This window comes from Myxocyprinus asiaticus, chromosome 2 (genome assembly GCF_019703515.2).
Source record: "Myxocyprinus asiaticus isolate MX2 ecotype Aquarium Trade chromosome 2, UBuf_Myxa_2, whole genome shotgun sequence".
Taxonomy (NCBI): domain Eukaryota; kingdom Metazoa; phylum Chordata; class Actinopteri; order Cypriniformes; family Catostomidae; genus Myxocyprinus; species Myxocyprinus asiaticus.
This window is the reverse complement of record NC_059345.1, coordinates 5,258,048-5,272,800: the sequence shown is the minus strand read 5'-3', so window position 1 is coordinate 5,272,800 and position 14,753 is coordinate 5,258,048. Positions and strand designations below refer to the sequence as shown.

The following is a 14,753-nucleotide window of genomic DNA, read 5'->3' as shown; positions in this document are numbered from 1 at the left end:
AAAGCCACAAAACTCTCTTGGATTTCACAGGGTCTTTAAAACACTCCCTTCCCAGTATCTTAAAATTTCGGAAAGGCAGCTGTTGTAAGAGGAAGACAAGTTTGCAGACCAATCCGTATAAGGTGGTAGTTAAGTGGTCTGGAATGTGGAAACTTATACTGTAATATATTATATTCCCCCCTCTGTTTATTGTGGAGAAACATTCTGCACTCCTCTTGATAAATGCAGTGCTCCATAGCTATTTAATTGCCGTGAGCATGAATTTCAAACCGCTCAAACATGAGCACGTTAAACCATGTGACTGCAGGAGATTCAGTGTTGAGTTTACACAAGCAGGCAAACACTAATCGCATTAAAAAGACGCAGAAACACTGCTGTACCTCACTGTTAAACATCCTCAAAGTTTCCCTCTGTGAAGTGTAGTGTAATAATTGCTGTTTTTTGTTACAGAACACGTTCTCTAGTGTGTTTCACATGGAATACAAGGACCTTGATGGATCTTTGGACCCAAACAGGTGAGCTTACTGTACATAATGAGAAGAAACTATAAAGTATATAATGTAAAGCAGGATTTAAATGAGAATTCTGTCATCATTTACTCACCCATATGTCATTCCAAACCCTTAATGAAAGGTTCTTTCTTGCATAGAACACAAAATAAGAAGGTACTACTCACTATTTTACATGCAATTACAATAAATGGGAACTGAATATTTCAAGCCTCAAAAAGGATGCTAAAGCACCATAAATTATCATAAAAGTAGTCTGTATGACTTGTGCTTTGTATTCAAAGTCTTCTGAAGCTATTTGACAGCGAGATAAATTTCAGTCTGTTTCTCACACAAAGCTATCGTATGGCTTGTCTTTTTTGGAGCTTCACAGACATGGTCACTAAACTAAAAAAAAATAGCTCTTTGGCTGAACTTGATTCAGTCGTGGACAGTGGTTCCGTTTGAAAGGAGTTTTCTTCACTTAAAATTACTATGTAATCTCAACACAAACACTTTGTGTAGAAAGAACTTAGTTGAATTGGGTAAACCCAACATAATTAGACGTGTCAATGGAACTCAAATAAATCTCTTATTTCTATGTATTAACTAGTGAAAGTAAATGCTAGCTTGCTAAATACATAATGGTTGGAAGCACTACAAAGTGTAGTTTGGTAACTGTGCTATGGTTACCACAGTGTTTTCTCAGTGAAGTGAGCAATCAATTTCATGTGCAACATCCACCTGTCCTCATCGTTCATTCTTCACTCTAATGGTAACCCCCAAAACTCTAACATAACAAACTCCTCTAAATCTCAACATATCAAAATATTAAACACTAACAAATATCCCCCTTTACTGTATATTCGGTTTGCACAAAAACACATCGAGTAAAATAACACTTCATTAACACTTAACAGTTTCATCAATGCTATATTAAACAAAAACAAATAGGTATTCATGTAGTCCCAACTCAAATGGATTAAGTAAACTTCCATTTTACAAATTGAAATGGATAGAACACAATTAAATTAAGTTGTGACAAAATGTTCTAGAATTGTGTTGCTTTAGTTTAATTAAGTAAATGAAACAAGCAGAAAACATCCTTTTTGAGTGTATGAACGGTTGTTGTTTGGAAAAGAGTGACAGTTACATTCTTCAATATTTCTTCTTTCGTGGCCCATGAAAGCATGACAAGTGAAAGAGTTTGAAACTGGAACAACTACTGTATTTTCATCATGAATGTTTCCGAAGTTTTTTATGCTGACAGCACAGAGTTTTACTTTTTGCCAACTAGAGTGAAATAAGTGAGGATCTTGTGTAGCTATAAAAGAGGGGTCAACTTTTAATGCAAGTATGAACATAAAGGAGTTTTACCTTTTAAATATCAAGTACTCACATTTCTCTGTGCATTTCGTACACATACCAAAGAGTTATTCGATGTATGTAGCTACTTGAGGATGAATTGTCTTATTTTGTCAAACAGAACAGCACACTTCAAAATGTCCATTATTTTTTACTACTAACATTGGCCTTTTCTTGTCCTACAAAGGTGTGTTTCCAAAAATAAAATTAAGACCTGATGCCAATTTCTGAATATATTTCTTGTGGGTTTGTAAGCACTTCATTCTCAGTTATTCGAAAGACAGAGTTGTATGTGATATATTTAAGTGCTTCTTTGCTTGAAGAGTTTTCAAACCAGTGTGATAAATGCAAGTGAAATGCAAAGTATGAAAGCTCGAGTATTAATAAAAGTATGCAGCTCAATTGTTTGTCATTTTGGGAACAGAATCATTGGAATGTTCTACTGGATATTACTGGATATTAGTTAGAAGAAGAAAAAGCATGAAACTGCTGTCTGCTTTCTGGAAGCGTATCATTTATTATTTAATTGATAAATCGTTGAACAAGTTTCTATATCAGTGTTTTTCAACTGGAGGGTTGCGACCCAAAAAAGGGGTCTTAATGTCTGTGCATGGACAGCAGGGAAGAACAGTGCAAATCGCAATTGCCAACATGAACACGTTGCGTGACCTGTCCTGATCCTATGAACGAAACTATGCAAGGCAAAAGAAACTTCGACCCCGACTACATTAAATATGACTTAAATTGCAACAAGGATTAACATGGTTTGTGTCAACCACAATGTGTTTTGTGTGGTACATTTTTGTGTGGCTGCCGAGACTAAGAAACCATTGAAATTCAAAAGACCATTTACAAAATTTAGACATTTACAAAATTGTCAGTTTTCCTGTTTATGTCATGTCAATGACTTTGCATATTTTTTGGACTATGCAGTTAATGGTAATATTAATACATTTAATTTAGCCATTTTAAAGGAGTTAACTTATGTACGATAACCCAATTGATTTTATTATTTCATTTGGTATGATTTTTTTATTTTTTATTATTTAACATTTAAACATGTTATTTAAGATTTCTTTCCAAAAACAGTAATGTAGTTTTCTTTCATAGAATTAAACTGGGTGTTTTTCTGCTACTCTTCCATTAGGCCTCTCTGTAAAAGCAAAATATGGGTATTGAAGACCAGTCAAAACCAGTTATTATTAAAAATGGTTTCTATTTTCAAAACCTTCTGCTATGTTGTTTATTGCACAGAACCATAGCCATGTACACGTTAAAGGAGATCCATTATAATGATGTATTGTGATGTTATAAGCAGCACTTCTAAAATATTTTTGCATCTACAGGGAATGTGATGTCAATAAGATTAACTACATGTATGCTCAGTATGTAAAGAACACTATGAAGCCACTGAACATTGCAGATGTCACCAAGGACCAGCGATTTCCATGGACAGTGAGTACAAATGGAAACATTGGGTCATCCCCCTCTGGGATCTGGATGTTCTGAGGGTTTCAAAGAACTATTATTCTTTCAGACATTTACCACCCTCGTTTTAGATCTATAAACACCCCCCCCACCACCCCCACCCCACCCCACCCCTTTCCCAAGCCTTCTTAAAGTTTAAACTCATTTTGTTGGCTTGAAAAAGTATACATACTGTTGTACACTTAAAGCTGGTTAGGATTTTTCCAAAATTCCTAAACCAAGACCAAAATTTCAAATTGTAACTCCTCTAAGAGCTTTCAAGCTTCATCCACCAAAATCGGCACATATCTTCAGACGGGTTACTATGACTTTTCTAACTGAGTGGAGTTACGGTTTTCACAAAGTGGATGATCAAACCTTGAAAAAATCCCATTGTCTTACATTGACTGGATATTCAAATGGACCACTAATATTCAAACTCCAACTGTCAAAATATTCAAATATAAATTACATAATTTTCAAACTGCCGAATACTATTTAAACTCCAACTGTCAAGAAATCCAAATGTAAATGATGGAATTTTCAAACTGGCCAATACTTTTTAAAAGACAACTGTCAAAAAATTCCAATGTAAATGATGGATTTTTCAAACTGGCCAATACTATTTAAACTCCAACTGTCAAAAAAAATCCAATGTAAATGATGGATTTTTCAAATTGGCCAATACTATTTAAACTCCAACATTAAAAAACAAATTCAAATGTAAATGATGGAATTTTCAAACTGACCAATACTGTTTCAACTCCAACTATCAAAAAATTCAAATGTAAATGGTGGAATTTTCAAACTGGCCAATACTATTTAAACTCCAACTGTCAAAAAATTCAAATGTAAATGGCGGAATTTTCAAACTGGCTAATACTATTTAAACCCCAACTGTCAAAACATTCAAATGTAAATGGCAGAATTTTCAAACTGGCCAATACTGTTTCAACTCCAACTGTCAAAAAATTCAAATGTAAATGGTGGAATTTTCAAACTGGCCAATACTATTTAAACTCCAACTGTCAAAAAATTTAAATATAAATTACATAATTTTCAAACTGCCAAATACTATTTAAACTCCAACTGTCAAAAAATTCAAACGTAAATGACAGAATGTTCAAACAGGCCAATACATTTCTCACTCCAACTGTAAAACAATTCAAATGTAAAAAAACACTCACAAGGCATTAAATCTACTTTAAGTTCATTTCTTTCTTTCTTTCTTTCTTTCTTTCTTTCTTTCTTTCTTTCTTTCTTTCTTTCTTTCTTCCTTCCTTCTCATTTGAATTATAACTTTCAGACACATTGTTTAAAGCCAACATCAAAGTGTTTTGACAGATTTAACCTATCTAGTTTTAATTGTTTTTTGTAAAACTTTGTTGTAATTTTTGCTCATCTCATCTGTTTTAAAGAGTGAAAATTCACAGTCCACAAACTGTCAAATGAAAAGTCTGCTGTGTACGCCAATTAGAAACGGGAAGAAGGACAAAGTAATAGGTATGTTTTATTTTCCTATTCTATTTTATATATTCTATTTTCCACATACTATACAAAACAATATCAAGAGCTGGGAATGATAGAAAATCAGCTGTCAGTCTACATTATTCCTAAAATCTTTTTTAAGAGGAAGTGATCAGGCCATTTTCGCTTGGTGGATGATACATTTTTTTTTTCCCATAGGGATTTCAAAAAAAGAGTTCTAAACCACAAACCAAACCAACTGGGGTAAAAATGAATCACAACATTACAAACATATTTGAAGCAGAGACGTATTTGAGAATGGGACAAAAAGTTTCAAAGCATGAAAGCATTGCAAATGAGGCTATAAAACCTGCTTTCTATAAACCATCTTTTGCCTATCAGTCTACACTATTTCTCTTACATTTTTAACTGTCATTAACCAGCCTGCGAAAAATGCCCTCCATTGTGGTGCTGGTCGAATATACAAAGTAATAGATTTTCTGTCTGTTTTTATTGAATATTGTATCCTTTTTATCTGCCTCTACACATGCAACAATCAAGGTTAATTGTGTGCCTTAGTATAGCTAATAAACCACTCAATAACTGAAATGAAAATTCTGTCAATATTTACTCACCCGTATGTTGTTCCAAACCTGTATGACTTTCTTCCGTAGAACACAGAATGTTATGCCCTAATCGTCATTCACTTTCATTGTAAGGAATAAAAAAAGATGCCTTTGAATGCAGGTGTCTGTCAGCTGGTCAATAAGATGGATGAAGTTTCATGGGAAGTGAAAACATTTAATCGGAATGACGAACAGTTCCTGGAGGCCTTTGCAATCTTTTGTGGGCTGGGCATCCAGAACACGCAGATGTACGAGACAGTGGAACGAGCAATGGCTAAGCAAGAGGTCACACTTGAGGTGAGCGTTATTTCACTTTTGGGCAAAGTCAGTATGCTGCCTCATTAAAGGTCGTAATTACGATTTTCATGACCTTTTCCCACCCTCTCTCTGACCCTTTTTTGCTACTGTACCTTTAAGACATACAAAACAAAAACACCTTTTGTTACGACTGGCTAAAATCTCTGTGTAGAAAATGAGTAACAGCACTTATTTACGGTTTGTGACTTTGCTGTGGGGTCCAATGAGGTTTGTGCCACCCCATTCTTCAATAACAGCCTCTTTGCAAAGTCTGCGTTACATTGCGTCAGATTCACAAAGCAATCTGTGCTGAAATATGACGCTCAAACTGTTCAGAAAAGATCAAAATGATCAGGGACATTGATAAAACTCTTACATTGGGATTCTTTAGAAAGAAATGCAGAGCTGCAGGTGCTACATCCAGCCAGGAAAAGCACAACATTTACCAAACTTAACTTACACCTTACTCTTATCGTTACTAATTGGAATAATAGCAATTTGATGTACTGTATCTTCTTCTTCGGGCTAAATATACTTACTGGGAGAATAGGTTTCTTTTAGGTCGCCTACAAATTATGACGAAATACTCAGACGTTTCTGTTCCGCTTAGTTGATATTTCTCCTGTTTGCGCACATCCCTGAAATTCTTGACCTAGTGACTGTGGGTGTGGTTTGGACATGATGTTCTTTATTAATTATTTTCCTCAGCGAACTAATTTTAGTTCGGCTTACACCATCTACATTGGATGCGAGCATCAGAACAATATCTTTCCCACTCTTATCAATGATGCTGGAAGTGCCTGTTGTGACACGTCACGTAGCGCCGACAGCAAATGGATACCCCGTTCTATTGCTGATGCCCTGCAGAGCTTACTCCAGCCAATTTATTACTCAAGCTCACAGCTATTTGGTCCGTGCTGTCTGTGCGTCCTTTAAAACGTTCACTTGGACACTTTCAGTGTCATGCCGTTTCATCGCTTCGCGTCACGTCGCGTCGGCGGACGCAACTGGTGTAGACTTGGCTTTCTGGTTTTTGGGAATAATAGCATCTATGTATCCTACTTCCCTACTATTGCTTCACCATGACCAAGCAGGCCAAGTTGCTGAAGATTATACATCTTTAGTTATGATGCTCCACACAGTCTTTCTCTCTCTCATGGGTGACATTCTCCCCTCTCTGTTAATCATCCCTCCATTCTGGAGCTGTCACCATCAGAAGCACTGGTGACATGCTCTCTCCTGCAGCTGACTCGATGGCTGCACTCCACGTCAACTGTTCTCCTCAGTTCTCACTCTCAGTTCTCATATGACATCAGTATAAAAACTGACACACATTGAATGTACTCAAAATGGAATAACTGCATTGCTGCAGTTTATACTGTAAACTACCTACAATTATTTTATAAATAGATTGCAGCGATAAACATTTTAAACCGTAGCATACACAGTTGGAAATTAACCAGTAAAAAGAAGTGTTTCTGAGATTTTTAGAATGTGGGCAAAAAAGGTTGCATACTGCATAACTTGACAAAGGTTGTAGGTCAGGCAGTATTCCAAGTGTATAGAAAATGTGCATACTCTGCACAGTATATTTAGAGTACTGCGCACTGAAAACCTATTATGTGTAGTATAGTTTGGAAGTATGCCTTTGAAAACATACCCATTGCACATCCATCACAATCAAATGCATGTATGTGCATTTTCTGCAGGTCCTCTCATTTCATGCATCTGCCGCGGAGGAAGAGACGCGGGCGCTCCAGGTAACTGTGGTAAATTACCCTTTCTTTATTTATCATTTGTCATCCTTCATGTCATAGAAGACATAAAAAAGTCCGCATTCGGACGCATAAGAGGCTTTGGTCAGTGTAAACCATCTATTTTCTGCTCTGAAGTGACCATTGATATAGGTTATGTCACCTTCATATTATTTTAAACCTATATGACTTACTTTCCTCTGTAGAACACATAAAGAGATGTTAGGCAGACTGTTCACCTCAGTTACCATTCACTTTCAGTGTATCTTTTTTATACCATGAAAGTGAATGGTAACTAACATTCTACCTAACATCTCATTTTGTATTCAACAGAAGAAAGTGATACAGGTTTGGAACTAGAAGTCAACCAACAGTGGATTTTGCCAATACTGATAACTAAGGTAGTGGAAAAGGCCGATAACCAAAGAATCTGCCGATTGTTAAAAAAAAAATAAAAAAATTAGTCTTTCAATACTGTGACGGGTACAGACATTAGAGGTTACAAGAGTCCTAAATTAATACAGTTCCAGATACAGTTTATTAATCAACCAAAGTCCCAATAATAACCATAAAAAAAGGAAGATTTGATCCATAACGTGGGACTTTTAACTATAAACAAGCCCGAAACACACTAGGGACTCTTAAATTGCAATGACTGAGACTTTGCTCCGTTACAATGCTCTATATTTACAGTAAGTATTTACCAAATTAAGCCTTTTATAGTCTATATATTCACCAGAGGATGTTTGATGAGGAATAAGGTTTATTATTATTCACAATATATGAAGTTGGATATGCAATGTATGCGCTGATGGCACACTTCCATTATGTCTAATTATTCATTGCATGTCCTCGATTCAATTTAGAATACTTGATTATCTAACCAAAATAACGAAATATGCATTGAAGTGAGGATAAAAATATAGATGAATATTGTCCATGATGAAAGATGTACAGGTAGATGCAGCAAATCCCCACATGATTGTTTTTGTTTTACCTTTTGAAGGCAGCTGTTATACTGTAGAACTAACTGTTTTAACTGGAAAATCGTCCAGCAACGGTCACAGAGGAACAAAAAATTAATAAAATAAAATATCGGCAACTATCGGCATAGGTTTTGGCCGATAACCGATAACTGATAACTGATAGTTCCAAAAAAGCAACTATCGGCACCGATTAATCGGTAAAAAATGATATATCGGCCTACCTAGCATAAGGGTGAGTAAATGATGACAGAATTGTTCTTTTTTGTGTGAACTATCCCTTCAAGGCCAAGCGTTTGCTCTTCAAATGGTCATACACAACTAGTGCAACTCTAGACAAGCAATTTAATTTCAACGTGCTATAATCATTTTGTTAGCATGCCATTTGTTCATGATGCTAATATTTAAAAATTGTAATAGTAGTTTATAAAACAGATAACATAAAACATATCTGATTGGATAAACCACATTCAAATCTGTTGTAAAAAAGCTGTTAAACGCACAAATGTGGCATCAAAGTGCCTACAGAGTTGCGATAATGCGGATAAGCGCCTCAACGATAAAATACACTTTAAGGTATTTGGTGAGGTATTAAAGGAATATTCCGGGTTCAATACAAGTTAAGCTCTATCGACAGCATTTATGGCATAATGTTGATTACACTGATAAGTTGGTTTCTTTAAAAAAAGCAAAAATCTGGGTTTCAGTGACGCACTTACAATGGAAGTGGATGGGGCCAATCCGTAACGTTAACATACTCACTGTTTAGTGTAGCCACAATATGTAAACAATGTGCATGTTAACATGATTTTAGAGTGATAAAATCACTTACTAACCATTTCTGTGTAAAGTTATAGCCAATTTTACAATTTCGTTGCCATGATGGTGAAATGTCAACAAACCCTAAAACATTAATCAAACAGCAACGACAGGAAAACGTGGAAACCACACGCTGCTTTTGGCTGGATAACTTTAATAGCTTTAAAAGGTATTCATGTATTATAATCATACACTGAAGATCAGAAATTTTAGTAGTTTTATGTTACATTTCATTACTTATTTCCATTTGAAATGCTTAATTTGTATCTTTGTTCTATTGTGTTATTAGTTCTTTTGCTTGTAATTTGTTTCTTTGTTCTTATATTATTATTGACCGTTCACTTTTCTTTCTAGTATTATGTTGTGGTATCGAAAATGGCATTGAGAACAGTCAAATTTCTTTCATACATAAGCAAAATTGACATTGTAACTGAAATATACCCAAATTAATTTGAATCGATCAAATCGAATCAGAATCGATTCAAATCGAGAGCTTGCGAATCAGAATCGAATCAGGAAATCTGAATCGATAACCAACCCTAGTGTCACGAAAGAAATATAAAGCAAGCGTCAAAATGTATTGCTTGTCGGTTTTATCACATTGTGTCTGGTTAGGACACGGTGTTAGGCCAGTGAACTATATTACTTGGCAGAAAAACTGCTTGTGTGATTATTATTAACACATGTAATTATTTATTGAGCTTTGGTGTCATTGCTTATCATATTGCTTTGCCTAAGAACACCCTTTATCTGTGGCAACATCGCTGTAATGCACAGCCTCTCATTGATAATTGCTTCAATAATTGTGTTATTCTACACAATGTTGTAATAAATTTCATAGCTTCAGCTGTGTGAGAAGGGTTTTTCCCTCTAGCACAGGTTGCTTGGATACAGCATATTGAAAAGCTGCTTTGATTAGAGGTCACGAGGGTAATCATGCAATGAAGACGTCGTCTTAGTAAGGGCCTAAATTTCAGCTTTAATTAAGACCCATTTGTTCATTAATTACACCAATTATTCTCATAAAGAAAAGGTCAACATGTTTAAGTAAGGCATGCACATGGTTTACAGGGAATGAGGATGTACATATTTTTTGAGTATGTATTTATTTAAAGAAATTGGCTAATAATAATGTTTAAAGTCAACATGATATATATTGGTTACTGGTCTTATAGTGTACCTTGCCTTCTTTGCCTACTTAGGAACATTTTACAACAGGATAGACAAACAACAGGATATAGAGACTAGAGAAACAGATTGAGCTGACAGTGTTTATGAGCTCTGCATTATGCAAGGGTTTTCAGCAAACAAGACACAAAGCAAGCGCAGTACAGCAAATGCTCTTTCAGTGTACTGCAAACTGTGCTGATCACAGCTCATTGATTATTAATGCCTGACGGACAGTGATCTCTTGCCTTGCAGTTTGAATGTCTGTTGAGTGAGTGAATTACTGTGATTGTACTGATGAGCGTGTATGTGTATGGGAACAAATGAAATGTAAGTTTAGGTTAATGTTCTCTCTCTCTGCAGGCAGCTACGATCCCTTCAGCTCAGTCTCTCAGACTGCTGGACTTCAGCTTCAGTGATTTTGACCTCACAGACACAGAGACCACCCAGGCAACCATCCGTATGTTTGTGGACCTCAAACTGGTGCAGAACTTTCAGATGAAGTACAAGGTACCTGCTCTGTGGCCTCATTGTAAGCAAGTTCATTTGCAATTCAGAATCACACTGTTGTTCACAACCACTCAGAACAACCTAACAAGTACCTAGCAATGAAATTGCAACCGCTTAAGACACCTTAACCACCTAGTAACCACCCAGAACAAACTAGCAACTGCCTAGCAATGAGTTAGCAACCGCCTAGGACACCTTTAAGGACCACCTAGCAACCACCCAGAACAACCTAGCAACCACCTGGCAATGCCCTAGTAACTACCCAGAAAAACCTAGCAACCACCTAGCAGTGCTCTAGCAAGCACCTAGAACACCCTAGAAACTACCTTAGCAACACCCTATCAGCGCCCTACTAACCACCCAGAACAACCTTGAAACTGCCTAGCAATGCTCTAGCAACAAACCAGGACAACATAACAACCACCTGTAAATGCCCACCTTGGGCATGTTAGCAACCACTTAGTACAACCAAGAAACAGCCGAGCAAAGCTCCAGCAACCACCTACAGTAGGACACCCAAAAAAAACCTTGCAACACCCTAGCAACTACCTAGAATAACCTGGCAACCCCAAAGTAATGCCCTGGCAACCATTTAGAACAACCTAGCAACTGCCTACCAATGATTTTGCAACCGCCTAGGACACCATAACAACCACCTAGCAACCACTCAGAATACTCTAGCAACCACATATCAACCACCTGACAATGCCCTAGGAACCACCCAGAAAAACCTAGCAACTACCTAGCAATGATCTAGCATCTGCCTTTGACACCTTAACAACCAACTAGAAACTACCCAGAACACCCTAGCAAGCACCTTGCAATGCCCTAATGACTACCCAGAACAACCTAGCAACCGTCTACAGTAGCAATGCTCTAGCGAGCACTTAGGACACTCTAGAACCCCCCCCCCCCTAAAAACACCCTAGCAACTTTCTAGAATAACCTAGCAAGCCCCAAGTAATGCCCTAGCAACCATTTAGAACAACCTAGCAACTGCTTAGCAATGATCTCACAAGCACCTAGGACACCATAGCAACCACCTAGCAACCACCCAGAATACTCTAGCAACCATGTATCAACCACCTGGCAATGCCCTAGGAACCACCCAGAACAACCAAGCAACCACTTAGGACAACCTAGTAACCGCTTTGCAATGATCTTGATCTAGTAACCACCTAGGACACCATAGAAACTACATAGAAACCACCTAGCAACACCCTAGGTGCTACAAGCACTTATGGACAAAATCAAGTCCCAATCTTTAAATTGAAAGTTTGAATAAATGGAAATAATTCAATTATACCACCATGCCATTTATTCCTTTACCACACATTTCTTCCAGTCTTTTAATGTGGATGTCTAAGATAGTAATTATTTAGCTTGGTCCCTGTTTCAGAGTTTGTGTCAGTGGATTTTAAGCGTGAAGAAGAACTACAGGAAGAATGTGACGTACCACAACTGGCGACATGCCTTCAACACGTCCCAGTGCATGTTTGCTGTGCTTAAGTCTGGCCGGCTACAGGTCAGTGATTCCAGTCGATTACAAACACAGCACAGGCCAGGGTCATGTTAGCACACCGGCGCCTGGCTCACAGCTTCAGCTTGAGTATGGCACAAATCAGTAACCATGTCGACACCTATTAACACATAGAGTGTTTGCCTTGTAACTAAACGGTAACTAGGATGCAAGTTCACTAAGCTTTTTTCAGGTGTGCTGTTGCAATGCTGGATAAAATACTGCTAGTATGAGTACAAAGATTAGTATTGAATAAATCTGCCTTATTGAGAGGACTAACAAAGATATTAATTTATAAAAGTTTATTTATTTAACTATAATTTTGTAGTAAGTGCTCTTGAAAGATGCTGAGAGCTTCAGACTCTTTCCTTTTACAGGGAACACAGTTTATAAGCAGAAAGGGAGCAAGTTGAACAGTTTTATTATACATTCCACTATAAATGTCTTTTGATGTTTACAGTCGTAGTTAATCATTTGCATTTATATCCTTTCTTAGAAGGAAGGAAAATACATGCTTTCTTTAAATAGTAAAGTCTTTCATTGACAGTATTGTCCATGTTGAATCGAGTTTCAAAAAGCAGTTGATGTTGTGATTGTTTAACCCTGTAAAATGTTTTACCATAAACTGTTTTTAGTACTATTAGACAAACTACAAAAATAAATAAAAAAGAAATAAATAATGAATGCACACTTTTTTTTTATGTATTATATTTGAGGTATTATAATGAGGCCCAGCAATTAATATTTGTGTAGGATTTTTGTTATTTAAGTTTTTCTTAGGCCATATATGCTACAGTGGTAAATCTTGGGGTATTATCAGAGGACTCCCTGGGCTTTTCAGAGAGACCAAATGTTTGAGAGTTTGACCTGGACAACTTCCTCTCTTTGATCTATAAATATGGACTGAAATGTATCACAGTTCAATTCAGCACCTCAAATACAATATGTATAAAATATTCTTTTTTCAATAAACATTTTTTATCATATGTATTTTATGAAACAAACACTATATTGACATTTAAAAAAGGGAAATTGTAAAACTTTTTTCGTTGGGTTTCAGGAACTTATGGTAAGATGACATCATAATAGCTTGTAATGTAAAATAATGAGATCTTTATAATGACAGAGCAGGCTGCATATATGAAAATACACAGAAATATTAATTAACACATTTAATATATCTTATAAAATGTATATGTCAGAATTGTCAAAGCGCTGTGATTATTTTGTGGTGGGCATGAATGTAATGTAATGATGATTGAGAGACATTTCTCAAAAGCCTGTTGTATCATATTTGATATGTGGATTTCAAAGGGGGATTTTCAATAAAATAATATTCAAAATTTGAACCAAGCACAAGTTGCTTTTATTCAGCAAATACTCATTTTAATATATCATAATACATATGTCACTTTATTAAAATAAGCTGTCACTTATCCCAACATAAGTCACTTTTCGCCACCATTTTAAATAGATCGATATAAACATTGAAACCACTTTTTTCACAAATAACCACTAGATGGGGCCATAAACATCTGAAACTTACATACCATAGGTTGTCTGTCTCGTCAGCTTGAACAGAGAGTGAAACTGGAGCCATCAAACATTGTGTATCATATTTGATACACATGGCATTATAAGGTTAAACATGGCATGGATTTAGTATGCTTGTGATTCTGATATTAAGGATGCATATGTCTTTAATGTTTTTTTGTTTTTGGATGCCAGAACTATATTTTACTTTTCAAGGAATAAACCAGTAGAATATAATTGCTTTGTTCTGCAATCTAGTGAGCTGCCTACATGGGCAGCATTTTCAAGGCGTGCTCCAGAAGCGAAGGCTCTAGAAGGTGATTATGCTGCCCTGGCAGCATCACATGCTATTTGTATGACTCATGGAGTTGCTGCCTATGTAGAGCATTTTAAATAAGACACTTACGAGGTTCCATGATTGTTATTATGCTGCCTCATGGCCGTTCAAACCCAGCATTAAAAAATCAGTGCAAATGAACACAAAAACTCATTTGTTTTAATGTCCCCTTAGAAGATAGCTGCCTATGTAGGCGGTAAACAGCATCTCATCAGATTTTTGAACAGAGCCAATATCTTACCTATATATTGCTTGAACATGCTTTTGTGAGATTGTAATGAAACTGTTTGTCATTAACAGAATAATCTGAGTGACCTGGAGATTTTAGCATTGATGATTGCAACATTGAGTCATGATCTGGACCACCGAGGTGTCAACAACTCCTATATCAAAAGGTTCATGCTTGTTTTAATATGGTGTA

At 36.3% G+C, this 14,753-nt stretch overlaps 1 protein-coding gene across 3 annotated transcripts in view; it reads left to right on the top strand.

The window, feature by feature from the left end:
* Positions 1-14,753, top strand: part of LOC127454026 (cGMP-specific 3',5'-cyclic phosphodiesterase-like) — an 80,209-nt gene that overhangs the window by 53,042 nt on the left and 12,414 nt on the right. For 2 of the 3 annotated variants that reach the window (XM_051720968.1, XM_051720954.1), the window contains exons 7-14: positions 451-515; positions 3,200-3,308; positions 4,739-4,823; positions 5,535-5,710; positions 7,420-7,479; positions 10,797-10,943; positions 12,343-12,468; positions 14,633-14,727. In XM_051720968.1, coding sequence (XP_051576928.1) covers positions 451-515; positions 3,200-3,308; positions 4,739-4,823; positions 5,535-5,710; positions 7,420-7,479; positions 10,797-10,943; positions 12,343-12,468; positions 14,633-14,727 — 863 coding nt within the window. The remainder of the gene's footprint in view (positions 1-450; positions 516-3,199; positions 3,309-4,738; positions 4,824-5,534; positions 5,711-7,419; positions 7,480-10,796; positions 10,944-12,342; positions 12,469-14,632; positions 14,728-14,753) is intronic. The other variant, XM_051720962.1, reaches the window with a different exon arrangement.